The 27154-nt window shown below is 50.3% G+C and overlaps 1 protein-coding gene and 1 long non-coding RNA gene across 14 annotated transcripts in view; one reads left to right on the forward strand and one right to left on the reverse strand.

Annotated features, from left to right (window-relative positions):
- Window positions 1-27154, forward strand: part of Iqsec3 (IQ motif and Sec7 domain ArfGEF 3) — a 95587-nt gene that overhangs the window by 45076 nt on the left and 23357 nt on the right. For all 12 annotated transcript variants that reach the window (XM_063258556.1, XM_063258563.1, XM_063258565.1 and 9 more), the window contains exons 3-5: window positions 3173-3437; window positions 16454-17556; window positions 19394-19555. In XM_063258556.1, coding sequence (XP_063114626.1) covers window positions 3173-3437; window positions 16454-17556; window positions 19394-19555 — 1530 coding nt within the window. The remainder of the gene's footprint in view (window positions 1-3172; window positions 3438-16453; window positions 17557-19393; window positions 19556-27154) is intronic.
- Window positions 978-20373, reverse strand: LOC106028502 (uncharacterized). 2 transcript variants are annotated; one of them, XR_010050648.1, is made up of 6 exons: window positions 19606-20373; window positions 9829-9978; window positions 9593-9688; window positions 3863-9267; window positions 1387-1542; window positions 978-1263 (listed from the first exon to the last, which is right to left on the reverse strand). It is a non-coding gene; the product is annotated as an uncharacterized LOC106028502 (long non-coding RNA). The 2 variants fall into 2 exon arrangements; XR_001202123.3 differs by having other exon boundaries at window positions 978-1542.

Raw genomic sequence — 27154 nt, forward strand, 5'->3', positions numbered from 1 at the left:
GGGCATTGGCTATAAGCAGTGAGCATGCACTTTCTCCTCAGGCAACAGGATCCTTGAGTCTGCGCCACTCAAGACCGTGACCTTGTCAGAGGATGAAACTAGGCGCGAGGAAGTCTCTGGAAGCCAATCCAGCTGCGGTCTGGGAAAGGCTGCGAGCTGCAAGCTCCAAGGCAAAAACTGGTTGTTTCAGTTTTGTGAAGGTTGACAGGAAGGCCACATCCCAGAGCCCCCCACTTCAGAATTCTCCACATTCTTCTGGGAATTCCTTTGGGAATACCTGCTGTAGGGTTTTAGCTCAGCAAACGTTAAACCACCACTACACTGTCCCCATTCACCATGGCCTGCTGTGTGCTGGGCGCTGAACCAGGTGCTATAAATGCTTTATTATTCTTTATCTGTTTACGGCAAGTTTGCAAAGTACTTACTAAAATATCTGTTTTGCAGGCAAGGAAATAGAACTGCAAAAAGGATAAATAATTTGCCCGCATAGAAAGTAGCAGGCCAGGTTTCTAACCTGGGCTTCTGATGCCAGAATGCATGGTCTTTGCCTTCCACTATATAATCTTAAACTTGAGCCTTATTGGACAGAGCCCTGTGGGGCTTCCGTGGCCACTTCCTACCACACAGCCAAGGGAAACAAGGACAAGACCTTCTCCCAACACCTTTTCGTCTTACACCTGGAGGATTCAGTCTCTCAGGTGCCTGTGCACGTAGACAGACAGGAGGGGAATGAGGTTCCCGAGCTGTGGGCTGTGGGCCTTGGGTGCTGGCCTCAGCGGTGGAATCCAAGCTCCCCTCGAGTAACAGGTGAGGAAACTGACGTGGGGAGGGCACAAATTACCCAAAGCCACAGAGCCGGCGGGAAGTGTGGCATGTGTGTGAACGTGTGTGCACCAGGTGCATGTGTGCATGCTGGAGTTGGCAGTGTGGAGGCCACCAAGATCAAAGAGGCCCACAAATGCAGGCCCATGCCAAAGGCCTTTACAACAGTCTGGTTTATTTTAGTGCAAGTAGTTTCTCCAGGACAAGAAGACAGCTAGAAGTACCCCCAGGGAGTGGGGAAATGAGGTGCAAGTTTCGAGGAAGCCGACAGCGTCCATTAATTATCAGGTTGCCGCTTTGACTAGCTGGGGCTTGATGCCACTGGAGCTCTGGGAAGATGGTACAGAATGTGCCTCGTGATGGTCCTATCCAAGGAACAATGATGCTAAGCGTTCATGCAACAACCTCCATCGTCGTGGCAGAGCTCTGGAGCATCAACTCCTGGGAACCGTGTGCCAGACAGGGTCCAGCAATCAAAGAAAGCAGAAGGCTGTTACTAAAGGTGTTTGTAGCTCTGAGTAGTAATCAGTTCCCTAAAGAGCTTCAGAAACCGCACATCAGTACCTCAGGCAGGCTGGGGAAGAGACGGAGTGAAGAGAGGAGACTGGATGTTCCCTCCAGACGCTGGATGCAAGTTATGCCAGTAATGGAGAAGGATTTTTTCCATGTGGTCAGGGGAAGAAAAGGCACACCGTAGAGCAAGGGGAGTTGAAGCTAGATCTTAAAACAAATAACAAAAAAATGTTCTAATGATGCTAGTGAAAAAAATCAAAGATATCTAGAGCTATATGCAATCAGACACCATGATTGGTGGCCACACAAAAAAATGGTGGAGGAAATAACCGCAGAGTGGCAGTGAAGGTCCCTGAGGTTCAGGCCAGCCCAGGGGCTCTCTGTCCTTTGTGGGAGCACAGAGGCGAGCACAGATGGAGGCTGAGAAAAGAGAGTTCTTCACCTCACCCTTGGTTATCCTAGCTCCAGGCAGATCACCTCTGTGTACCCCAAGGTTGAGGGCAGCAGGGAAGAGGTCCTTCTCCGGCATGACCTGGGGCATCTTTCTGGAGGTGGGCTGTTCCTTCCAGGCCTGACCTTCTCTATCTGTCTGCCGTAGAGGCACTCCCAAGGCCTGGGGTTTTCTTCAGTTCACTCACAAAGTATTGTTAGAGCACCTGTCATTTGCCTAGCACTAACTGGAGAGGTGGGGATAAAAGCAAATCTGGGCTCTAGGAAGGCATAGAAAGAGGAATGAGTTCATTTGTTATTCTGTGCTGAACACCTTTACATGTGGACTCTGTACTGTAACTGCATCAAGTAGTCACGAATACACCTATTACATAGATGAGGAAACTGAAACTCAGAAACCAAGCAGTTAGTCCAGTGCCACAGAGTATAGGACTGGGACTTGGATTTGAGCCATGCTGTTCACCATGATGCTGCTCCTTCTTTGTGAAACAGAGGGTGACCCTCTAGGGGCAGGCGCTAATGCTGCCACAGTCCTCTGGGAAGGCTTCCTGGAGGAGGTGGCTCAGCACTGGGTCCTGGGGAAAGGGCAACATTCAGGGACTGGTGGGGACACAGGCACCCTGAGTGTAGCAGGGCTGGACTGTGGCTGCTCCTGGCTACGAGCTGGCTCCCTAGGGTAGGCACAAGGGCAGCAGCCATTGCTCAGCCTGCTGGTGACTCCACGGGAGTCCAGAAGGGATCAGGGGAGGGTAGAGGCCTCCCTAACTCAAGGGAGAAAGAGTCCTCCCACAGACACAGCCCAACGCTGCGGCTCCCTGGCCTCAAGCGGCTTATGCCTAGTCTTTAAGTATCGCTCACTGGGATGGAGCCAGTTCCCTGAGAGATGGGCACCTCTTAGACTCCTTAGCCAATGGCCAGACCACAGAGCATTGCAGTACTTAACACCAGTGCATGGTAGTGATCGGAAACCCAGAGATTTCAAGAACTTTAACTCTTCCAAAGTCCTTATGCAGTAGGTCTTATTCTTATGCCCATTTCATAGATAGGGAAACTAAGGTACAGTGAAGTGACCTGCCAAGCATCATGCACCTGAGAAGAGGCACAACTGGATTCACCATCACTCTTAACTACTCTCCTTCTGTTTCTGAGTAGAGGAGCTGAGCACAGCTTCCAGCCAGGACCACTTCTTCCCTCTATTTTTGATGTCCTCCCCAAGTTCAGCTTCACCCTTGGCCTGGGGCTCCCCCCTGCCATCACAACCCATCCCTAAGAGGAAATTCAAGGGACATCTCCACCACTTACCATCTTTGGAAAAGCCCAGAAAGTTCAGGGAGCATGCTGCCCATGCCCCCTCCCCCAACCGAGCCCCGTTGCCTTCTGTTCACAGTGACGGCTCCTGTGCCCAGGCCAGTGGGGGCATGGAGGACTCCGCAGTGGCAGCCGGCAGACCCAGTGCCCATGCCCCGAAGGCTCAAGCCCAGGAGCTCCAGGAGGAGGAGGAGCGGCCGGGGGCGGGGGGTGCCTCCCCCAGGGCTGGCCCCCATCGTGCGGCCTCCCCCGGCCAGCAGCAGCCTGCCCTGGCAACGGCACCCTGCTCCCACACCCCTGGCGCCTCTGATTACGAACTCTCCCTTGACCTAAAGAATAAACAGGTACCCAGGGCCTCCTAGGGGGGCGGGGAGGGTGGTGAGGGGCCCTGCTGTTGGGGGCTGTCCAGGGTACCAGGGACCACCTCTTCTGGCCCGCGGAAAGGCTCAGCTTTCTTGCCATAACTCTGAGTCAAGCTACCTTGACTCCCTTTCCAATCCTTCCTTACCTAATCTCCCTTTCCAGAAGGTCCATTCCTCAAGGACTGGGCTGCAGACCACTGCCACCCTCCCATTCAGGTCCTTCATCTTGCAGGGGCCAAATTGCTGTACTGCCAGGCCCTTGGGCAGTGTGTCTGAGGACTCTGACCCCTCACAATGAGTAGAAAGACTTTAATGCCCCACAGACACCCAGGCAGTCAGCCGCTGCTCACTAAGGAAGATCCCATTTCCACTTGGCCTAGAAGAGACAGCATAGCTACCGTACACACCGGAAGGGGAGTCCCATGCCTAGACACACACATGGGCGCAAGTGGTGCAAAGTGGATGGTCACTTCCAGGTAGATGAGCGTTCCACAGACCAATCCAGCTGGGGAAGTCCCAGGGTCCCTTTTGGAGCACAGATACTGTAGAGGGATTAGAAGAAAGGGCTCAGTCTTGGAACCCACATGAAACTGATACAGACACAATGCCATGCCAAGTCTTAGTGGACAGTTAAAAGGACCCAAAGGAAAGCAAGTGTGTGGGGGGCGTGTGTGTGCCCATGTTTAGAAAGAGACACGATTATGTGAAGGTATTAAGAAATAGGTTTGAACTTGGAGATGTGGATGTCCAGTCCTTGTCTGTGGCTTTGGGAATAGTAGCGAAGCACTCTGGGCGTCAGCAAAACTGGAAGTTACATCTTATGTTCCCTCCATGATCTTCTGGCTCTAGACTGTGTAAGTCCTAAAGAAACTGCGCTGTGGCCCAGTGGGCAAGGTGGCCTGTAGGGAAAGGCAACTGGTGAGAAGGCTACCAGTACAGAGAACCAAACTAACCTCGCTGCTTTCTTCGGGCATTATTGCCAAGCTATTATCCTGAATCAGGGCAGGCACTGCGTTTCTGGCTTTCAGTAAAGCATTTTGACAAAGTCTCCCATTGTGTCTAGGTGGACAATAGCTATTAAATGCCAATACATCAGAGTCAGGGGGATTGTTCGCAAGCAGAATTTACAAACAAAAACCAAAAACCCCATCGATTTTCCTATCAGTGCCAATTCTTGGTGAGGCAAGTGGAACACTGTGCTTGGTCCTGTCCAGGGCAGCAGCTTTGCTAAGGCACAGGACAGATAAAGGCATGAAAATTCCATTTTCCAAACATTTTGAGGACGTATAGCTGGAGAACAGCTGGTACCTATCAAGGCAGAGTCCAAGGTTAAACAAAAACAGAAACTTCTCAGGGCAAAGCAATAGTTTCAGTAGAAAAAGTCACATGAAATAGAAAGAAATTTAAAGCTCCACTCTGAGCTTTGAAAAGTCTGCAGCACTGGTATGAGCAGCTTTGTCCGGGGGGAAAGGCCGTGGTGTCCACTGAGTGTGAGCAGTGTCTGCAGCAGACCTTGCAGGACAAGGGAGCCAGCGGCCTGGGCGTCCATCCTGACTCCTGGGGGCAGTGCCCAGGCTTGGTTCTGGGCACTGCTCTGTGGGGGAAAAATGAGTGCTCTGAGGTCTCTGAAAAACGGAGAGCAGGATGAGCTGGGGTCCGATGAAGAAAATGTAGACAGGAAAACACATTTTAAACATGAGAGGGCTGGCATGTGAAAAATAATTAGATGCATGACCTCCATCATTCTAGGCAAAACAGTAGGAAATCTGTCAGGGGGAGATCTTAGCTTACTTAACAATTGAAAATGTAGAATGCTCTCTCTGTGCGGTGGGAGTTCTTTATTACTGGGTGATGGCCCACTAAACACAGCCATGATCTGGGGCACACTTGGCCCAGATGTCTCCGCTCCTTGAGGACCCATCTCATATTCATTTTTGTAGCCTTTCTCCAGCATCGAGTAGAGCATCTTGGACATCTTAAGAGCTCATTGAGTAACTTTTGTTTTGTTTTGTTTCGTTTCATTGTGTTCTGGTTTGTGTGCTCTGTACTGGTGATTGAACTCAGGGAGAAGTAAATGAATGCCTAGCCCTTTTATTTTCTAATCTTTAGATATGGTCTTACTGAGCTGGTCTCTAACTTTCAGTTCTCCTTCCTCAGCTTCCCAAGTAGCTGAGATTACAGGTGTGCACCACCACACCCAACTTGAGTATCTTTTTTTTTCTTTAGTAACTATTATACTCAAAAGCAACCAAGCAGAAGAGAACCAAAAAGAAAAAAGATGCTTTCTCCCTCCTACTCAAAGGGACTGTAGTTCCATTTCAGGACAATAAATCCATAACACCCAGTGTGCTTTGGTGTGGGGGAAAAAATTGGTTTAATTCTGACAGGCTGAATGGGATATTGAGAGTTATAGAGGATTTTGACTGATTCTATAGACTTTTATTTAAAAGTAGATATGGGGGCTGGGAATTTAGCTCAGTGGCGTAAGCACCTGCCTTGCAAGCAGGCAGTCGTGAGTTCGATCCCCGGTACCGATAAAAAGATTTTAAAAAAAAATAGATATGATGCAGACCATAGTGGCACATGCCTATAATCCCAGCGGTCCGGAGACAGGATCGTTGCAAGTTTGAGATCAGCTTTGGCTACAAAGTGAGCTCAAGGCCAGCCTGAACTTCATAGCAAGACCCTGTCTTATACACACACACACACACACACACACACACACACACACACACACGCACGCACATAGATATGATCCTAGTAGATTTGCATGCTAGGCTAGTTGGATTGGGCCAAGGAAAGTGAGAATCTGTCAAGGGTCAGTTAGATCCTCTTACCAAGTAAGTCCAGCCCTAGGAAATACCTTACTGCCCCTGACTTGTGTATTTTTCTAGGCCAGGCACAAGCTGGGGGTAGGAGAAAGAGCAAAAAGGGATCAGGAAGGCTAGAGCAAAAAAGTTACTGAAAACATAACACACACTGATGAGGGCTGAGCTCATTCTTTCTGCCAGTGAGCTGTGTGACCTTGGCCAAGCTGCTTAACTTCTCTGGGCTTTAGACACCTGGTTAGTGTCTTTGGAGCTTTGTACTCTCTTGTCTTTGTCTGTGTCTCTCAGGTTTCTTTAGCACTCCTGCCTTTGTGCTTCACACTGTAAGGTCTTTCTCTGTCAGTTTCCTCCTCTCTGGCAGTGCCCTCTGCGGATGCTGCCAATGTTGCGACGGGTACCCCTTCTCTAAGATGTCATTCCCTGTCATAGCGCCTTGGCCTTGCATTAGCATTCCCTGTTGACATGGCTCCTTCTTGAAGGCAGAGCATATGACTGATTAATCTCTGTCTCCCCAGTGCAAAGGCACAGATCCAAAAATGCCCAGAGGATCCAAGAGGGAGAAATAACTTAGTGACACTGGCGGGGGGGGGGGGGATAAGTGTAAAGCCGGGGGTCTTAGTTACTTTTCTCTCATTGCTGAGACAAAATACTGGTCATCCAACGTTAAATGGGGAAAGGTTTATTATCGCTTACAGTTTGTACAGATTTCAATCCACCATCAGCTGGCTCCAAGGCAGGAAGGCACACAGCAAGGGGCAACCATTCATGGCAGCAAAAGACAGCAAAAGCAGTAAGAGAGGGGGAGTGGAAAAGCCTCTTTCCATTTCCTATCTTGTATGCAGGTCACCCCCTAGGGTGGGTGTGCACCCCCCTAGGGTGGGTGCAGCACTCACAACCCTTATCCCAGCATTAGACCATAAATCAGTCACAAGCTCTAGCTTCAGCCACCTCTGAAAAGCATCCTCCTCATGACTGCATTAGACTTTGCGGGACATCTAGACACAAACCATAACACTGGGCCAGACCTGACAGTCATCAGGTCTCCTGGAGACCTGAGGGTTAGTGTTCTGATGCAGCGATCCTTCAGTACCTGGGTCCTGCAGTCCTCAGCCTGGACAGTCATTGTCTCCCAGTCTCCCCACCTGCCAAGCCTCCTCTCTCAGCCAGGCCAGAGTGTTTCCCATGATTCTTCTCTCTCCTCCACACTGTTTCCATCCCAAACCCCCACGGAGGCTACATCTCAACTAATTTCCCAATCCCACCCTCTCTTGCCCAAGGCCAGGCCATTCTCGCCTCTTGCTTATGCCACCTGGGGAACCTCCCACTGGCTTCAGCTAGGCTTCTTCCAACCCCATCCTGCAATGAAGCTATAGCTGAGTCACTGCTGCAAAATACAGACCAATCACACTATCCTATGTGTGGGCAACTTGGATGGCTTCTGCTGTGTACTACACCAGCTTGCCTGGGTTCCCCTGCCAGAGACCAGCCCCAGACAGGGGGTCCAGCCATGGCTGTCACCACCCCCTCAGATCCTCACTCACCCTTTGCCTCTGGACCCTTGTGTTCTTTCTCTCCTCTGTGGGAAGCACTCCCCACCCACCCTTCATCTTGCTTTACCTGGTGGCTGCTACCTACGCTTAGGTTTCAGCTCAAGCATCTCCTAGGCTGAGCATGTGCTTAGTAGCTTACACTGTGCTCTCTGGTAGTTGCCCTTCTCATTAAGACAGGGTTGTACCAGGGCTGTGGTGGGACTGAGTGGACGGCTGTGGACACCTCCAGGGCACTTCAGCGGGAGCAGTTGCAGCACTGTGCCCGGATGCCACCCTGCACGGCCTTTGGGCTGCCACTGTCCTCCTGTATTAGCACAGCCCTTGGAATTCAGGAAATGCTCTCATGAGCACTCATGGAGGAGCAAGTTTCCTTGCTCTCAGGGTCCCTCCCCACAGGATGAGGTCCTCCAGCATCACTGCAATCCTCCACTTCCTGTCACAGGAATCCTTGGGAGGACAAAGAAAGCACACAAGGCCCTTTAGGGGGCTTTTGAGGAAAGTGGCTATAGCAAGGGTATAAAGAGAGTGATCTACAAACTTGCTCAGATCCTCTGCTAGTCTTGCTCAGCAAGCCATCCTGGCTGTCCCATTGCAGAGCTCTCTGCTGGCCAAGCCCAGGGACATATGCCGTGCTCAGTGAATCTAGTGCCTGCTCCCCAAATCAGAGTCCTGGGCAGAAGGCACAGTGTCCTGGAGAACAGCCAACTTCCCAATAGGTCTCTCAAGCCCAAGCCTCAGGTCCAGACTCTCCTTCCCAAGGAGCAGGGTTGGCTACATTTCCAAGTCACTTTTCCTCTCTGAACCTCAATTTCAAAGGGTTGTATTAGAATGTCTCTAGGCTCCTTCCCACTCCAAGGTAAAATTTCCACCTGAGCAGAAGGGTGCCAGCATGCAGAGAAAGTGCTGAAGACATGGCATTCAGCATCAGAGAACTGCGTTGCGCAGTTGTTCTGCCCTGGGCTCGTGCTAGGCTGTCTGTGACTTTGGTACCAGCTGAGCCATAGTATGGCCCCATCTCTACCTTTTGGGAGAGATTCCCAAGAGCAGCCATCAACACCCTGCCATGCTGAGTGCTTACTATGCCTCTGACAGTGGGCTTCGAGATGGGCACAGAGGAGACACAGTCCCCTAGCTCTAGGGGGTCCAGAGCCCTGCCCTGCACAGCCTCCACTTGCTATAGGTTCCCTGAGGAACCCCACAGACCTCCCCACTCCCCAAGCCCCCTTAAGTCAGGATTTGCCTTGCTAACAATTAGACACAGTGCTCTCTGGAAAAATTGTGGCTCAGGGGAAATCCTAGCTAACGTTTAAAAGCCCTGCGCACACCTGGCCACACTCCTGGGCACCCTGCCTCCCCACCTCACCGCCCCCATCCTGGTTCCCTGACTCGGGAGCCAGCTTAGCGGCCCTTGGCAGGCTCAGCTGCTGCAGCACCCTGAAAAGAGGGAACACATTCTCATTAATACTGAGAGGCTCATTAGAGACAGATGCCACCCCAGCCACCCACCCCCATCCCACCCTAGCCCCCTCCAGTGATTCTGGCAGAATCTGAGAGATTACTCTCTTGGGAAGAGGTGAGTCCACAATTATCCATGATTCATGGGTGAGGGAGAAATGAGGAGGGCTGTTCCTTGGCTGGGGAGCCCCAGAGCCCCCTCCTCCCACATCCAACTCTCGGCTCTCTGGCCTGGCCTTGGTTAGGAACAGGATTGCGGGACTGGTGGGCCTGGCTGGATTGGGGGTGGGGAAGTGGAGCTGACCTGCCCTGCGATGCTGCTGAGTCCTCAGTCCTGTGAGAAGGTGGTTGGAGGAAACAGCGGGGAGGAAGGATGCAGCATTTGGCTCCGAGCCTGGCTCTGGAAGAGAGACTGGATTTTTATTTCCCCTGGGGCATAGGAGAGAGTCAGTTTATTTCATGTGTGCAAACATTTACTAAGTACCAACTGTGGATCGGCAGAGAACTGGGCACAAGGGATGCAGAGGCAGGCAGATCTACCTCGCCTCTGCAGATCCCTTTATGAGCGCAGGGGGTTCTGAGCAGCGCGGTATCCGTGAGCACCGAAGGTGGGCTGCGCAGGACAGAGGGAACAGTGGAACTGTGTGGTCCGGACTCTTGGGCAGAGGCTGCATCAGCGAAACAGTTGTGCTAAGAGGACAGGAACAAGAGGCAATGAGCCCCTAACTAAGGTCCAAACCCCTCAGTGAGCGGTTGCTCCAAGCTAGCACCGCTCAAGGTCTATCCATGCATCTGAGGATGACCAAAGCCTTTTATGTTGCAAATAACCTATGCTCTGTTGGGGTTGAGGGGCCAGGGGAAAGATGGACAGGGACAGCTGGGTGAGAGAAATAGAATCATGGAGAAAACCCAGTGTCAAAGAGATGCTTGAATGGAGACGGCTTTGTGGGAGTGGTACATATTGGTACAGGTCCTGAAGGAAAGGGACCACAGTGCACGAAGGAAGTGGGGGGGACACTGAGGCTGGGGAGGCCAAGCAGGCGCCCCAGCGGGAGGTCTAGTATGGATGGGCGGAGCAGGCCGAGGACCTGGGTGCGAAGTAGACTGCAGGGAAGGATGGCAGGCAGGCCACCAGGCCGTTGGTGTGAAAGGCCAGGAGAAGGCATTCGTGCCAACTCTGAGGTTCTCTGAGAGAAGGCAGTTGAGAGATGAGGAGATACCAGCCTGTGGAGTGTGGTCTGAGTGGTCACAAAGAGAAATTTCTCTGCTTATTTAGTTATCAATTATCAGCTAGCAGCTGTGCTCGAATGACTTCCAACATGGGAGTCAAGGAGGATGTCCAGGAAAGTAGGTGAAAAAATTAAAAGGCAAGTAGAGAATGGAAGACAGCACATATATGACTTGCAAGTAATGTATGTGGGGATCTTCTGGCCACAGTCTAGGGTTAAGGAGCTGAATGGGAACAAGAAAACCAAGACAGATGGGGTCATAGGAGCCGCAGAAAGCTGCAGCGAGGAGAGAGGTTAAGACAGGCTATGAGACTCAGTGGCCAGGCCATTACTGACCCTGCTGAGGCCCAGTTCAGAGGGCCAGAGGATGCAGGAGCCAGAGGGCAAAGAGGTCACTGTACGGGGAGGAGTAGTAGTTGGGCATTGTTCACAGGACGAGGAAGGGGAGACTCGCTTTGGAAGGATTTCAGTGGTAGTAGGAACATGGACTGGCCTAGCGCCCACAGGCAGAGGAGTCAGGTGGAGCCGAGTCTTAGCCTGGGGGGACCTGTGAGGTGTCTGCAGGTCCTGGCACAGCCCCAAACAGAAGGATGGAGGCTGGTGTAGAGGATTGGCTCAGGGGCAAAGCACTTGCCTGGCATGAGTGAAGCCCTGGGGTAAACTCCCAGGCTAGGACGGAGTGGGCAGAGGCAGGAAATGCCAGGGAGAGAGGAGAGGAGGAGGTGAGAAAGGTGGGACCTCCGCTCAAGCCAGATGACAAAGGTTTTTTGTTCGAAATTCACAAAGATAACCCTGAAATTAACTCTTTAGTTTCAATATATACTCATTAAATGCCTACCCTGTGCCAAGCACTGCCCAGCTAGTGGGGATAAAGCAATGAAGAGGGCGGCAAAGTGTCCCCTTGAGGCTTAACGTCTAGGGAGGACTTGGTGGGACAGATTTTTAGCTGCTACAATTTAGGCATGCACAATGACCACACTCAGTATAGGGCATCTGAGATATGAGAATTTTAAATCTGATTTTCTTCTCTGCTCCAGTGAAACTTGATGTTAACCAGTAGAAGAAGCCTCCTAGGGGGCATTTCAGCCAATCTGCGGCCTCCACGCAGACTGGTGCCATGCCGAGGGAACAGACCCTTTCACTGTGTCGCATGCGTCTCAGGCAGTGGGCTTCCTCCCTTTGCTCCATTGCCACTAGCATCTCATAACTTGAAATGAATGCTCTTGGCTGTTTGCAGCCGCCATGAACTGTGGCCCAGCCACGCCAACCTGCCTTGGAGCCAACTGAGTGTGGACTGAAACCTCCAAAAACTGAAAGAATACATATGACCTTTGTGGCTAGAGCAGGTGACATTTGAAAGAATGGATGAAGGATAAGAAGAGAGGGAAGAAGAAGCAAAAGAACCGACTGATTCACAGAGTCCCTCTCCTGTGGTGTAAGGAGTGATCATATAACATGTTTTGGCCAAAGAAACGAGCAGAGGTGACAAAAGTCATTTCTTGGGAGAAACTTTTTTTAATTTTATTTTTAAAGAGGGGAAAACTAAACAGCAAAACAGAACAAAACAGATCATAAGAAAACAATGTAAGAGACACAAATTTCAAAGCAAGACCACCGGAGATCTTCAGTCTATCATAATGTCTCTTATTTTCTTCCAAATAGTTGTCCATATCGTCAGATACAATGAATTCACACAAAACAACATAGTATAAAACTAATCTGAACAGGATTATCAAGGCATTTTAGGTCTTCAAGACCAGACTATAGGGAAGTCAATAATGGCTGCCATAATGTCTCTCATTCTCTTCAAAATAGCTGTCCACACCTTCTTGTATGTTGAAATTAAACAAAACAAAACAGACTAAAATCACTGTGAACAAAGAATAATAGTAAGGTGGATTTCACAGCATGACGCTATTTCACAGCACTGGGTACCTTAGTGTCTCTTTTTCTTCAAAGTAGCTGTTCATTTCATCGTGCATTATATTATCGATTCTAATAAACTTTTAAAAAGTTCTACGCATGCATGAGACAGTACATGTATACCTATCTTTTCTGTATTAGAGGGAAAAACAAAACAAAACAAAACAAAACAACAAAACAAATTCCTAGAAAAACCAAAACGAAAAAGACATAAACAACAATTGCAAAGAGCCTAGAACACTGACAATATAGGCCTTCAAACAAGGTGTTAGGAGCATAACTAGGGTTGTTATTTTACATAATGATCTTCAAGAGTTCCTCAGATCACCATACAATAATATGCACTGTTGTTTCAATCCTATGAATGTTAACTATTTTGTTCAAAGAACTTAAAGAGTTTGTAGCACAAACTAGATCTTAGCTATCCTGTGTATTTATATAATTTTAGACATTTTTCTTTTTCTTTCTTTTTCCTCATTTTCCCTGAGATATTATTTTCTTAGAAGAAACTTTAAGAACTAAAAAAAAAAAAAAAAAAAAAAAAAGAATGCTCTTGGGCCTGAATTTCCCTAGAAGGACAAAGAAAGATAGAGTGAATTCTGGGCCTCCTGTCAGTTCTCATGGTGCTTGAGGAGGGGGAAAGAGGTGACACATATTGGAAGGGAAAGAGGCAGTTTAGTGATGAGTCCCTGTCACCTTCTACCCATTCCTTCAGAGGACACGACTGTCCAGGCCAAGGCCAAATCTCCATTTCAGGCCTCAAGGTATATGCCAGAGTTTGGCAGAGAGAAAGATCCCAGCTAAAACATTCTCTTTCTCCTAGCATGATTTCTACAAGAATAGAAAAGGACAACCTCTGAGGCAAATATCCGCATTTTTTTAGGGTGTATGAGATTGTATTTCAGACAAAGACCAAGTAGGCAACTGTCCCACTGTATGGTAGACAGGGTTCTAGGAGAGCCTCAAGGTCCTCCCTTGGTACACACAAACCGTACAACACCCTCCCTCCAATCTGAGCAGGACCAATGAATGTGATGGGTGTCACACCCATGGTCAGTGATGGGACATGTCCACTGTGCTTCCAATGGATTTGGAACAGTATCTCCAACAGCTGACTGAGTTAATAGGAAGGGAGTTCATCCCGGTGGGCCAGACTGTAAAAGAAGGTGAAGCCTCAGACAGATGATCTCCTGCAGGCCTTGAAGGAACAGACTGTCACACTGTGGAAAGGGCTACGTGACATGGGCAGCTTTCTGTAACTGAAGACCTCAGTCCTACAATTCCAGGAACTGAATTCTGCCAGTGATAGTGAGCTTAGGAGAAGTATCCAAGCCTTAGATGAATTTCAGCCGCAGCTGACACTTTGGTGTCAGCCTGGTAATGCTCTGGCTAGAGAACCCAGATGAGCTGTGTTCAGGCTACTGATCTACAAAACTATGGGAAAATATATGGGTCTATTTCAAAACTGTTAAATTATGGTAATTTGTTCCACAGCAGTACATAACCAATACACCTGTTTCTGTTGTTGTTTGATTGATTGGCTGGTTTTCTTGGAACCCAGGGCTTCACACATGCTGTGCAAGCATTCTACCATAGACCTATACCCACAGTCCCGTTCTGCTATGATTTTTAAGAGCACTCTGAAGACCCTTCAATCATAACCCTCTGGCAGGGTTTCCTCCTGATACAGCTTTGGATCTTGTAAAATGCAGCTACTGCTGGCAGAGTCACATAGGAAGTCTTATGGGCCATCTCTCCTTCATCTGCCTACCAACTGCCCTTAGAGAGTAGGACCAGATGTTGGGGGAGAGAGAACATGATGCCCGTAGGTTTGGGGATGGAGGTGCCATTGGATGGCAACGCTGAAAAGGTTGGAAGAAAGCACTGGAGATGTCCCATGTTACCTGGGGTTGTCCTTGAGGAATAGGCCTCTGTTGGACCAGGGTGGGGCACCATCCTTCCCACGGGGAAAAGGGAACAGAGGGCATCACAGAGATTATGGAGAGGCAGTCACTCTGGCTGTGCCCCTTGAAGAGTTGAGTAGATGAGGAAGCAGGTTGCAGGATAGATTTATCTTGGCTCTCCTATCTGCACTCCTCCCCGCAGGATCCTGAGCTATGGGAATGGTCATGTTCTTGTCTTGAGCAGTGAATCTTACCCTCCTCTCCCAATTCTTAGTTCAGGAATGAAACAATGTGTAAGCATTGAGGACAGCCACAATAGGGCATCATCTCAGTGCCCAAGGACACTTTCTCACTTCCCAGACTTCTCTAAGGACCAACCAGAGTCCATATTACCACTGATCAACTCCATCCTCTTAGTGTAAGCCCTGTCTGTCTTTTATTTAAATGAAAAGAGCCCTGTGGAGGCTTGGGTAGACAGGTTAGTCACTCAGTTCTCAGGGGAATGTCTTTCTGGTCCATTCCTGAGAAGTTTAACAAAGAGAAGAAGCAAGAACAAAGCAACCTAAGCAGAGAAACAATCACAGATGTGGTTAAGAGTTGAAAGGAAGCAAGCAAGGACCCTGGAACCAGGGGCCAAGCTTTCCCGGGTTCAGATGTGCAATATAGGGCTGGGGATTTAGCTCAACAGCATTAGCGTCTGCCTTGCAAGTATGCAGTTGTGAGTTCAATTCCTGGTACCTGATTTTAAAAAAAAAAAAAAAGTTTGTAGTACAGGTGTGGCCATGTGAGAATTCCAAGCCACCCCCACCACGCTCTGCCCCAGCTGGAGAATGCTCACTGCAGATAACAGAGGCTATCGGTCACAGTGCTCTGGAGGAACTCCACTCTTAAGACTGCATCCAACTTTTAATGAAGTTCACAGGTATAGAGCACCTGCTAGGATTATTTCCAAAAGATATGAAGTATAAAACAAAAGGGGCCTTTATTCTGAGAACACGGAGAGAGATAACCGACACATCATACACACACACACACACACACACACACACACACACACACACCCCGACTGCTGGAGTCCAGTGATCTCTCCAGCAGACACGTGGCGTGGGGGGGTATATAAGTAACCTAAGCTTAGGGTAGTGCCCTAGGGCCATTAGAGATGCACAGGTATTTCATTGGCACACATTTGGCGCAAGGGGTAGATTCCTAAGGGTGGGGGGGAGATAGAGTTACAGGTAAATCTCTAGGGGCAGGGGAGATAGGAGCTCCCTGGTTCCGGCTGAGGCTTTTTCTGGCTGCAGTGTCCAGTCTGGGCCAAAACCCTTTCAGCACCTACCGTGTGCCACACCATGGGAGCTGGGTGCTGTGAGAGCAGAGATGATCAAACCTGGTTCCCAATCTTCACGATGCTCCCAAGAAAAGGAAAGCACCCAGACAGAGACAGAGACAGCAGGTGTTTTGTTTGGGGATTTTTTTTTTTTTTTTGGTCTTTTTCCCTTTTTATTGGTACCGGGGATCGAACTCACGATTGCCTACTTGCAAGACAGGTGCTTATACCACTGAGCTAAATCCCCAGCCTCATGTTTGGGGATTTTTAAAAGCATTTTTGTTTAATATTTCACTGTTCATTACTTTTAAGTGCATACCAAAGTAGAAATAATAGTGTAATAAACCCATATAGCCACCGCTGAGATCCCATCATTTGTTAATATTTTTATTAATATTAATATGTTCTCTGGCCCTTCCAATGCAAATTTACAGTATTTTAATGCAAATCAAACACACGCATCTCACCTATAAATACTTCTGTTTGCATTTCTGATGTGAACGCGTTTTAATTACCACCCCAGCAGCTGTAAGGGAGCACCATCAACAACCTCCCTCTGCACTCCCCCTTGGGAAATCATTACGCACGGGACTGTCCACCTGTAGAGCCTTGCCAAGGACCTGGGATCCCAGGCCGCGACATGCTAGGGATTATCAGACGTGAGCCCCAGGGGTCCTCGCCAAAGGTGGGCCAGGTGGCTCCCGACATTGACACCCAACCCACTCTGGGGTCATGTGACATCCTTCCCTAACAGAGATCTTCCTCCTCTGTCCCTGCTGCAGATTGAAATGCTAGAACACAAATACGGGGGCCACGTCGTGTCCCGCCGCGCTGCCTGCACCATCCAAACCGCTTTCCGCCAATACCAGCTCAGCAAGAACTTCGAAAAGATCCGCAACTCGCTGCTAGAGAGCCGCCTGCCTCGGCGGATCTCCCTGCGCAAGGTGCGGGCGCCCACTGCCGAGAGCTTGGCAGCCGAAAAGGCACTCATGGAAGGCTACGGGCTCGTGGGGCTGCCACTGGTACGCTCGCCCTCCCTGCCACCCACCTTTGCGGGCACACTCACCGAGCTGGAGGACTCCTTCACCGAGCAGGTGCAGTCCCTGGCCAAGTCCATTGACGATGCCCTCAGCACCTGGAGCCTCAAGACCATGTGCTCCCTGCAGGAGGGCAGCGCTTACCAGATCCACCAGGCCCTGCATGCAGGCTCAGGACAGCCTGGTCTGGAGGTCGAGATGCAGGAGCCTGAGGGCGCAGGCCCAGGACCTGGGGATGAGACCACTGAGTCTGCTGGCCTGCCCCAGGGCCATAGCAGCACCCTCATGATGGCTTTCCGGGACGTCACGGTGCAGATTGCCAACCAGAACATCTCTGTCTCCTCCTCCACAGCTCTGTCTGTGGCCAACTGCCTGGGTGTACAGACAGCTCAAGCTGCAGCTGAGCCCACACCCAGCAAAGGTGAGCAGGGCGAGGCCAAGGAGGTCCCTGCCAAGGGCCAGGAGGACACGCCTGCAGAGGTCACAGATGCAGAGGTGGCGACCGGCCAGGCCCCTGACACCCACCAGCCAGTGGCCGCAGAGGCACTGGTAGAGCAGGCTGTGGCTGCTGAGGCAGAGGAAGAGGAGGAGGCTGGGGAGGCAGGGAAAAGGGCAGAGGCTGAGGCAGGTGAGAACTCTGAGCAGCTGAGCAGCAGCAGCACATCCACCAAATCGGCCAAGTCCGGCTCTGAAGTGTCGGCCGCAGCATCCAAGGAGGCCCTGCAGGCCATGATCCTGAGTCTGCCCCGCTACCACTGCGAAAACCCGGCCAGCTGCAAGTCGCCCACGCTCTCTACCGACACCCTGCGCAAGCGGCTCTACCGCATCGGCCTCAACCTCTTCAACATGTGAGTGCGCTCTGGCCTGGGGCTGGGGGTGCTGGGAAGGGCTTGAGGGAGGGGGGCAAGGAGGGGCTTGGATTCGCAGAGCACCTCTTCCCTGCAGCACAAGGTATCAGGCAATTTACCGCCCCATTCCAGAGCGGTCCCGCCACCCCTGATCCCACAGATAATGTTTACAAGTACAACTTATGGGTTGTAGTACCCATTATGGGCTTAAGAAGCATTAGGGGAAAATAATATCAAACATAGGTTTTCACAACCATTACTGTTGAAGATGAAATGAATGTTTGGATGGTGGGAAATCTGAAAAAAATATACAGGGGTGAGTGAATAACAGCACAAGCCACATGAAGACAGAACCAGAATTGTTCAAGTACAAGATGAAGTTAGGGAAACATCATGTGTCCTGGGACTGCAAAAACAAGAGGTGAGGTGAAGAGAGTGGAGAGACGGTATAAAGTACATAGGGAGGAGCAGAGAGGAAGCTGGGTTAAAGGAGGCAAGGAAGGGAATGCGAACAAAGCAGAGGCAGAAGAGAAACAGACTGGGGCGGTGGAAGGAGAAAAATCTATTTCACAGACTTCAATCAGACCTCTTCTTGCAAACCAAATGTGTACAGCCAGCCTAAAGCAGAAAAAACAGGCATGCTCCTGTCACCAAAATGTGGAGTCCCTAAGACCTCATCACCCTACATCCACCTTTTCCTTCATAGTTCCAGACCCAGAGTGCCACATGTCTCCTGCCTACATGTGGGTTCATTTACTCATTCAACTGCTGTTTGCTGTCAGACTCAGTGACCCCAAACACGAGTAAGACACAGCCCCTGACCTCCAGACCCTCACTACCATGCACAGCTCCCTGATAAAGCACCTGCTGTCGTTTTACAGAATCAGAAACAGCTCACACGAGTGAGGCACACTGCACCCTGTTACACCGTTAGGACAAGACAGACCTAGGTGAAACCAGAGCTGCCTGCCTCCTCTTCCCACAAGGGCTGCTGTCTGGGCGAGCACAGCCTCAGACCTGCCCACCCCCAGTCTATCCACAGGACCACTCCTGCATGCACAGGAAAACTCAAACCAACATTCATATCCTTCCAAGACAGAGATTCTCACACCGGGGAAAGGCCACTTTGCCCCGCCCCCTATATGTTGTAAACAGATGCTTTTGTATTGCAATAAAAATGATTTGCAAGAAAAAGTCACAGGCTTGGTTGTCCCAAGAGATTAAAGTGCTCTCAAAGATTCTGAATGCAATGCTCACTCTGAATGTCTTTCCCTACCTTCTCTGGACCCAGTAAGATACAACTCAGGGAGCTGCATGGGTTTGCAAACACGGGTACAAGGGTGTAGGACTCAGTCCCCACATCCACACCAACTCATGCCTGAGAAGGGGACCCTGGGCGGCAGGATCCCTGTGTCCTCCAGAGAAGAGGGTGTATGGCAGGGAAGTTCATGTCCATTTTCCTCACCGTCTCTCCAAATTCCAGGAGAGGGGCACCTGATAATGACCTCAGGACACAGGCAGAGCGCAGGGCCCAGTAGAGCTGGGGACCTCAGGCAAGACTTAGGGGGAGCAAGGCAGGGGCAGAGAAAGGCACTCCTCCTCCCCTGCTCTGGAATCCTCTTTGTTACACCAGCCTCTTCCTTTCCCACCCCAGCCCCATGCCCATTCTCTGTGGACGGAGGTTCCAGGGAGCGTCAGCGTGGTAGGAGTCCTGGGAACTCGGTTTCCAAGGACCTCTAGGCTCTTTTATGGGTTTCAAGGCTGGAAGACAGGGTGGACAGAAGTCCCACACGGTCTCAGCTCATCACTACTTCTCCCCGCGCACACTCCTCCCCAGAAACCCGGACAAGGGCATCCAGTTCCTGATCTCGCGCGGCTTCATCCCTGACACGCCCATTGGCGTGGCGCACTTCCTCCTCCAGCGCAAGGGCCTCAGCCGCCAGATGGTCGGAGAGTTCCTGGGCAACAGCAAGAAGCAGTTCAACCGCGACGTGCTGGAGTGAGTGCCCCGCGCCCCGGGCGCCCCGAGCTCCCTCCTTCCTACCCCACCTGCCCGGGATCCCGAGATCTCAGCCAGGACCTCCAAAGTCTCAACGAGGTCCCCGCGCCAGTTCGTCGCTGCCTCCCTGACAGCCTCCTGATTGGCTGCAGGAATGGGCGGGTCAGAGTGATGTAGTCTTTAGCCAATCCCCGCCAACAGACTGAGCCGTGGCTTCCCCTTGAGCGTCATTCATTAAAGGTACTGGGGCAGGCGGCTTTCCGGGCAGCAGGAATGCTTTCTATCAAAGGAAGCAAAAAGTTCACCCTGCCGCAAGCCAGGACAAAGATGTCGAAGGATGTGTCAGTGCAAGGTCCCAATCAACTGTCTCCGGCCGGCCTCTCCACTCCCTAGAACCCTGCTCTCCCACCTCCCCACCCCCATTTTCTCATTGGTGGAGGCAAAACATGAAGAAAAAAGAAAGGGTTATACTGAAGGTATAAATTCATAAATTGACCAACAAAATTGCAGCAAATGAAACTGCTTTCATGCTGGCTCCTTCCACAAGAGTGGCAGGACCCGCCCCCCTCCCCTCGGGGCGGCCCCAGACATTCAGGCTGGCCACTGCCCAGCGGCCCAGTGGCCTTTCTTCCCCTTGGCCAGCTGGGCTCACTTCCGTGTACCTAAAGGTCCCTACCATCTAGGAATGACCCTTCCCCATTTCTCAACCCCGTTTCTCTCTGAGACAGTCAGTAGAAGTGTTTCCTTTTCTATCCACCCCTGCTGAGGGAGGGGCAGGGCTCCTTCTGCCCGGGCGTGGTCCCTGGGTGGGAGCCCATAGCTCTCTTCTTCACAGAGCAGTTTTAGCTCTGTGTGACCGAGAGGACAAGTCCCTGCGCTCTGTGCTCCACACCTGTGAAGTGGGGAAGGAGAATTAGTATGAAGAGTGGTCCAGTTGTCCTCTCAGAAAGGGGCTGGGCTTCCCGCGGGTATTGGGGAACAGACTGCCTGGCGGTCAGCAGAAACTGAGCTCTACAGAGGACAGACCCTGTCACATTTCTGAGTTCGAGGATTAGTGGCTGTCTGGGGCAGGTAGGAAGCCTGGTCCTAGCGGAGGGCCTCCAAATCCCTGGAGGCGTTAGCTATGCCGAGTGCCTACTTGTGACACTGTGGGGACTGGAAGCTGCTCAGATGCGCAGTGTGGAGTACCTGGAGATGGGGATCAAACTGATAAATCCTCAGCATTTCCCATCCACGTTCCTCCCTTCCCATCTCCTCTGTCCTCCCTGTCTTCACCTCCACCCTGCTGTGGGGTGCCCTGAGGGGGTGATACAGGAGTCTGGCACAGGTACAAGAACACAGGAAGAAAGGGAGTGCATTTTTCCTCTTTGTACACTCGCCCTCCCTTTGACACATCTCAGCCCACATTTAATGCCTTTGTCCCTTTCCATTCCACTCACTGTTCTTTCCAGCTGCCCACACCCCAGGTGACCCTGCATCTCTCCGCTCTGGGGACAAGAGTGGCCCTGCTCTCCCCAAAGCTCATAGTATTTTCTTCTGTTGTCCCAGCCCGCTGTGGCCGGTTTCTGCCAGAGCCACACTGATCTAGTGTGTGGGAAACACAGCATTTTGAGGTTTTTTTGTTGTTTTGTTTTGGGGGATTTCCTTACCAGCAGAGTTCATGCTGAGCAGCACAAGGAATACTAATTGCCATCTTCCCTGGGAGACCCGAGTATGGGGGAGACCAAGACAGCCAAGGAGCAAGCTCACCAGGGAGTGGGTGTTAGGGTACAGACTCGAACCAGGGACCTGTGCTGAGAGGGGTGGAACTCAACCTGAGGTTGAGGCTCTAGACTCCTGAGTAAAGCTGGATCTGCCATGACCTCTTCCAGTGAAAGGGCAGGACACAGGAGCAATGGCTGGATACGGGCTAGACCCCTGGCCCTCCTTCTAGGGTCTGCATATTGAATGACTTCTGTCTAGGCCTCAGTTCCTTGTCTGTAAAATGAGAGGGTTGGGCGGTATGACCTGAGAGTCCCTCCCAGTCCTGTGAATCTCTGTCCTTTCTTGGTACATTTGTCACTCACTGGTTGTGGTCATGGAGAATCATCTGGCCTAAACACTGAGGCCAGGCTTTGTCATTCTCCTGGAGCATCTCAGAGAAACCCTACGACCAGATCTGTGCTGAGGAAAATGAGATACCTATTTATTATTCACTAGACAAACACAGAGTGCCTACTGCAATGCTGAGAATAGGCTGGGCTGGGTATCCTACAGGTGTACGAGAGCAGGAGTGGCTCGTGGTGTGAGGGAACACACACCCAGACATCCATGAAAGGGAGGAGAAAGAAGCATAGGAAGAAAGCAAAGAGACTGAGGCCTCCTCTGACATCCTGGCATTGGGACCGGTTGAGTGCAGAGCTGAGCCCATGATTCTGCACACTGATGCAGCCCCGCAGAAAGGAGCCTGCGCCCCCACATTCATGGCTGCCTAGTTTGTGTTAGAGTGGAAGGGCCTACTGTGGGGAAGTGCAGGAAGATAAGCAGAAGCGGGAGGAAGCATAGCTAGAAGGGGGCTTTAGCCACCTCTCTGAACCCTTTCAGGATCTGCTGTCTCTTCCCTATTCCCCCTAGAGAAACCTACACAGTGACCTTCCCAGAGCCATTTTACCCAGGTTCGGAAGAAGGGCTCTTTGAGATTTTTCAAGGCTCCCCAGCCCCAGCCCCGCCTGGTGACATACAGTGAGTCATACCCATGCTATACAAAGCTGCCTGCCAAATAAAAGGACATAAATCATCCATCCCCTGGGAGATAGAGACAGCCCAAGCCATAGCATTCCCAAGAAGCAGGCAAATAAGGAAGGATGGAGTTATAGCCCCTCCTGAAGGGGAGAAAGCCTGTGAGGCACCATGGGGCACTGCAGGTGCAAGAGGTGGGGAGGGGCTGGGGATTTAGCTCAGCGGCATAAGCGCCTGCCTTGCAAGCAGGCAGTCGTGAGTTCGATCCCTGATACCGATAAAAACGAAAAATGAAAAACACCAAAAAAAAAAAAAAAAAAAGAAGAGGAGGGGCCAGGACAGACCTGCCTCTGCTGCAGACCGAGTGTGCCTGACACTTGCTCTGGGAGTCGGGGCCTCCCCATGCTTGAAAGCTGACATCTCTACTCTTTTGGGGCTTGTTTCCATAGAAGACACATTCCAAGAAGGAATGTTTTCACCTGGTTTTTTCAAAATAAAATACAAGACATCCAGGTCTCAGAGGGCTGCACCCAGTACAGGGTTTACCTGCCTAGGGTTTTTGTTTGCCTTTAAAAGCAAAATCAGCCTCAATGTCCACATTTGTGAATGGCCAATCATAGCTGCTTCCTGTGAATTTAATGTTTAAAATGTGTCAAAAGATCAACTTTATGCCTGGCCTTCTCTTAGGAAGTTCTCTATAAACGATAGCTGTTTCTGTTTCCCTCTGGAAATCTTGAGACATTAGAAGCCTCAACACAGGAAGACCTTGAATGTTCCAGGTCTGGTTTGAAGTCAGATCTACTCACCAAAAGACAGTTTGCTGGATTTACTGGAGTTTTTGGAGGGCAGCGGCAGCTCATTCTGGGGGCCACCCTGACTCTGAGGGTACCCTGTCTCTATGCTGAGGAGAGATCCCCCCACCCCAACCCAGACTCAGTTGTGGGAACCAGAGAGCAGCCAGCTCCGGATGCCCTGGGGCCGGAAGAACCCCCTTCACCTCTTCCACTCGGCTGGCAAATTTGGCTTTGCTCTATTTCCTTCCCTAAACATATGCTTCAGCAGACTTGAAGCCCGGCGGATGGGGAACGTTCCATGCCGGCTGTGAGCAATCTTTTTTCCAGCCTGGGTGATTCTTTCCGATGTGAATCACATACATGGGGAGGGCATCCGTATCTATCATTTCCACACAATGCACTAACGGCGGCTTTGGGGCTAATCTGCCAGCAGCAAGCTCCTGGGTGTCCCTGCCCCACTGCATCTACTCTGTCCTTCGTGAAATCCCGAGACGCAGAGTGTGACGTTTGGTTCAGATTTCATCATTTCATTTCCATCAAAGTGTGTTGGCCAGAGTGTAACAGATTGTTCTTCTTAGGGGACATTTTGAAATGAAAACAGATTGTCTGTCAAACGCAGCAGTCTGGAGGGCTCTAGCCTTTCCTCACTAGGAAGAAATTATTCAAGAACATCCTGCCCGCTGCGCTATGTATGCTCTCAGGATGGTTCCTGTTTCCCAAGGAATTCTCATGAGAAACGGGAGAGGAGGCTGGACCCCAGGTGGCCCTGGTGGGTCTGGAGGGAAGTTAGAAAAGGCCTGGGGTAAAATTGATATTATTTTCATTGCCTTGGAAATTTTACCCTGCTACTACCCAGTGGGATAAAAGGAGAGTCTCTTTTTAAAAAGTGGTACCCTTGTGGGCTGGACGTATAGCTCCATGATATAACTCTTGCCTAACATGTGCAAACCACAAGTTCCCTCCTTGTGGGAAACTTGCAAAAACACAGTATCTTTGGAATTATGGCCTTCACCTTTCAACTTTCCAGGCTGTTGTGTTCATATGTCCCCCTGTACCACAGATGGACAAGGACTCTTCTGAACAGTCACGAGAGTTGAGAATTCCCTTGCCCCTGCATGTGGAAATCTTGGGGTCCCCAAGTGTGGGATGAACAAGTTCTGGGTTGGCAGTCCTTTTGACATGGTCACTTTAACATGTGAACTGGGATTTTACACGAGATGACATACCTGCTGCCCACCTCTTCCTGATTATTTGGGCCTCAGCCCTGGAAAAGTCTAGCGGTCCCTGTGGGACATCACTTAAGGCTCCAACTGACCAGTCTTTGAAGTGGGGCTTCTAGGATTGGCTTTCCCGGAGTCAACCTGCTCTGATACATTTCTGAAGAGCCAGTGATGAGAAGGCTGGCTGTGATGTCTACTAAAGACAAATCACATCAACTGTGTGCCACTGGGCACTGCTCCAGGAGCTATATACAAAACCTCACTTATTCTGTGTCGGCAGCATCTCTATGAATACTGTTCATTTCTGAAGATAAAGGAACTGAGGAATGGACAGGTTAAGTGGCTCACCCATGGTCTCAGAGCTCACTGATGGCTTAGATCTGCTCAGGCAGCATGAACTCTTAAGCACCCAACATCTGTACTTCAGTATAAGAGAAATGCGATCTGTGCACACTGACAGTCCTTGTCAGTGCACTTGGCTGTCACAGCACCAAGAGAGAGTCCCTGGGCGGTCCAGGCCTCTCATTTACCAGGCAGAAATGGAGGTCAGAGAGAAGAAATGACCAGTGTCCACCTGGAGGCAGAGAAAGTGAAGAAGTTGAGCAGAGTCAGTACTGTCTCATCCTTTACCTCTGCTTTATTGCTACACTCAAATAATCTCATTTGGGCAAAACGAAACTGATTCATGAATCTCAGAAGGTCTGAGCTAGATCAATTTCCACTCTGCTGCATGTATATATTAAGGAGCCAATGGATAACTATCTAATGCCATAACTTTAGCCACAATTAATTGTGGTAAAGGAAAACTATCCCTAATACCTGAATCTAATACCTAATACCTAAACATTCACCTGTGCACTTGGCACATATCAGTCCAGGTGCATGATAAAAATGTCATTTATTGAGCTTTGTTGTGTACTGCAACTGTATATATGCTATCTTCTTAAAACTCAAGCCCGCCGGACCCATTATGTGTGATAGAAATCGTCTCCTTGGGGCTGGGGATTTAGCTCAGCGGCATAAGCGCCTGCCTTGCAAGCAGGCAGTTGTGAATTCGATCCCTGGTACCGATAAAAACGAAAAAGACAAAAAAAAAAAAAAAGAAAGAAAAGAAAAGAAAAGAAAAGAAAGAAAGAAATCGTCTCCTTTCTGTAAGGTGAAGGAGGCAGAGAAAGACTCGCTAACCTGAACTGAAGAACTATATGGTGGAAACAAGACTCAAACCCAGGGTGTCTGGCTCAAAAGGGTGACCTCTTCCTGCCATAGGGCCTTGCTTTTCCAAGGGTAGCCCCAGCTGGCAGCAGTATCATCACAGGGACCCTTACTAGGATGCAAATTCTCCATCTCTGCTTCAGGCCCATTGAGTCCCAGCAGTGTGATAAGGAGCTGATAAGCCCTTAGGATAATTCCCAGGCATCCTGAGTCTGAAAACCCACTGGCCACAGGGTGCTGGTGGGTTCTGCAAAGGAAACTCATCTGTGGGGGAATTGAAACCGTGTTCCTTTGATTCCTGTGTCCTCAGGATGTGATTGGCAGCCATCCTTCCAAGGTCCCCTCAGAGGAGACTTTCTCTGTCTGTCGTCATCAGGACAGCAGCAGGCGCCTGAGTCTGCTTCCTCCTGCTTTATTTCCTTAGTATCATTGCACTTTTCCAAGAAAGCCTTGACCTTGTAGAACGTGCTATGAATTCCAAGAAGCAAAAATAACACTCTAGTGGATGGTGAGATTTTTAATTAAATCCTTTAACAAGAATGCAAAATAAAAGGGTTCCTACATCAGAGGGCAGCCTCCTTGTACAGCACTTCCCAGAACTCACCTGGGGCCTCACCTCCTAGGTTTTTGCCATCTCTTCTGGCCAATTAAAACTCTCAGCTATTGCCATCACCTATTTTCAGCTCACAACAGGCTCCTTTGTCTGCCAGACAATGTCTTGTACATATATACAAAGAGAGAGAGAGAGAGAGAGATGACAAAATTCATTTTGATCCGTTGCAGAGGGTGCTTCATTTCCCTGCAACACAAACTAATTCCATGCACAGATCAGTGTTAACAAGTGATGTGATGCAAGATTGTATCTGTTTGTACAGATTCAGGAGCATATGTGATTTTGTTTCACTGGTTCTTGTGAGATATTTGTCATAGCAGCTGCAGAAATTCACAGGAAAGACGGAGGCTGTCTGCACAACCTGCACCAACTTGTGACCCACAAACACATCTGCAGCACCTCTTGAGACAGGTCCAGTCAGGTCATTTGGACACAGGTCGTACCTAAGTTCCATCATTCACTGGCATACGTAGCTGAGGAAAGCAGAAGTGACGTTCCCCAGGCCGGCTCACAGTCACCATCTGGAATCTTCAGGGCCATTTCCCTGACAACTACGTCCAGGTCCAAGATTAGTTTCAGATGATCTTGCCAAGGCAGGCTACCAATCCTAGGCCACTGGGAAAGATTCTGAAAGTACAGATCCCTTGGGGGCCTTGTGCAGCTAACCACATACACAGGTTTTGTTCATTTGTTCAATCACTTTTCCGCTCACTTACTCACCCGTGGAACATTTATGTTCATATTTGCACAAGGGATGCAGAGGTGAGAAGAGCTGCCCTACCCCAGAGTCACATGGGGAAGACAGACAAGGGCACATTCTGACCTGGGAAGAGAAGTACAAGGGTACACACAAGGCAGGTCCAGGGTACAGTGAGGGTGGAGAAGACTAGACCAAGACCTGTGAGGGTGGGATTGGGTGATAAGAATAAGGAGAAGCAGGTACGAAGTGCAGCACGGCCAGGAGGGAGCCACCATGGCGGCGGGTGGGAGAAGCTGAGCGCTAGCAGGGCCTGGATGGCTTTGCAGAGGAGCGTGGCTTCCA

This window comes from Cavia porcellus, unplaced genomic scaffold (assembly GCF_034190915.1).
Source record: "Cavia porcellus strain 051 isolate PalLab524CR breed Dunkin Hartley unplaced genomic scaffold, mCavPor4.1 scaffold_11, whole genome shotgun sequence".
In the NCBI taxonomy this organism is placed as follows: Eukaryota; Metazoa; Chordata; class Mammalia; order Rodentia; family Caviidae; genus Cavia; species Cavia porcellus.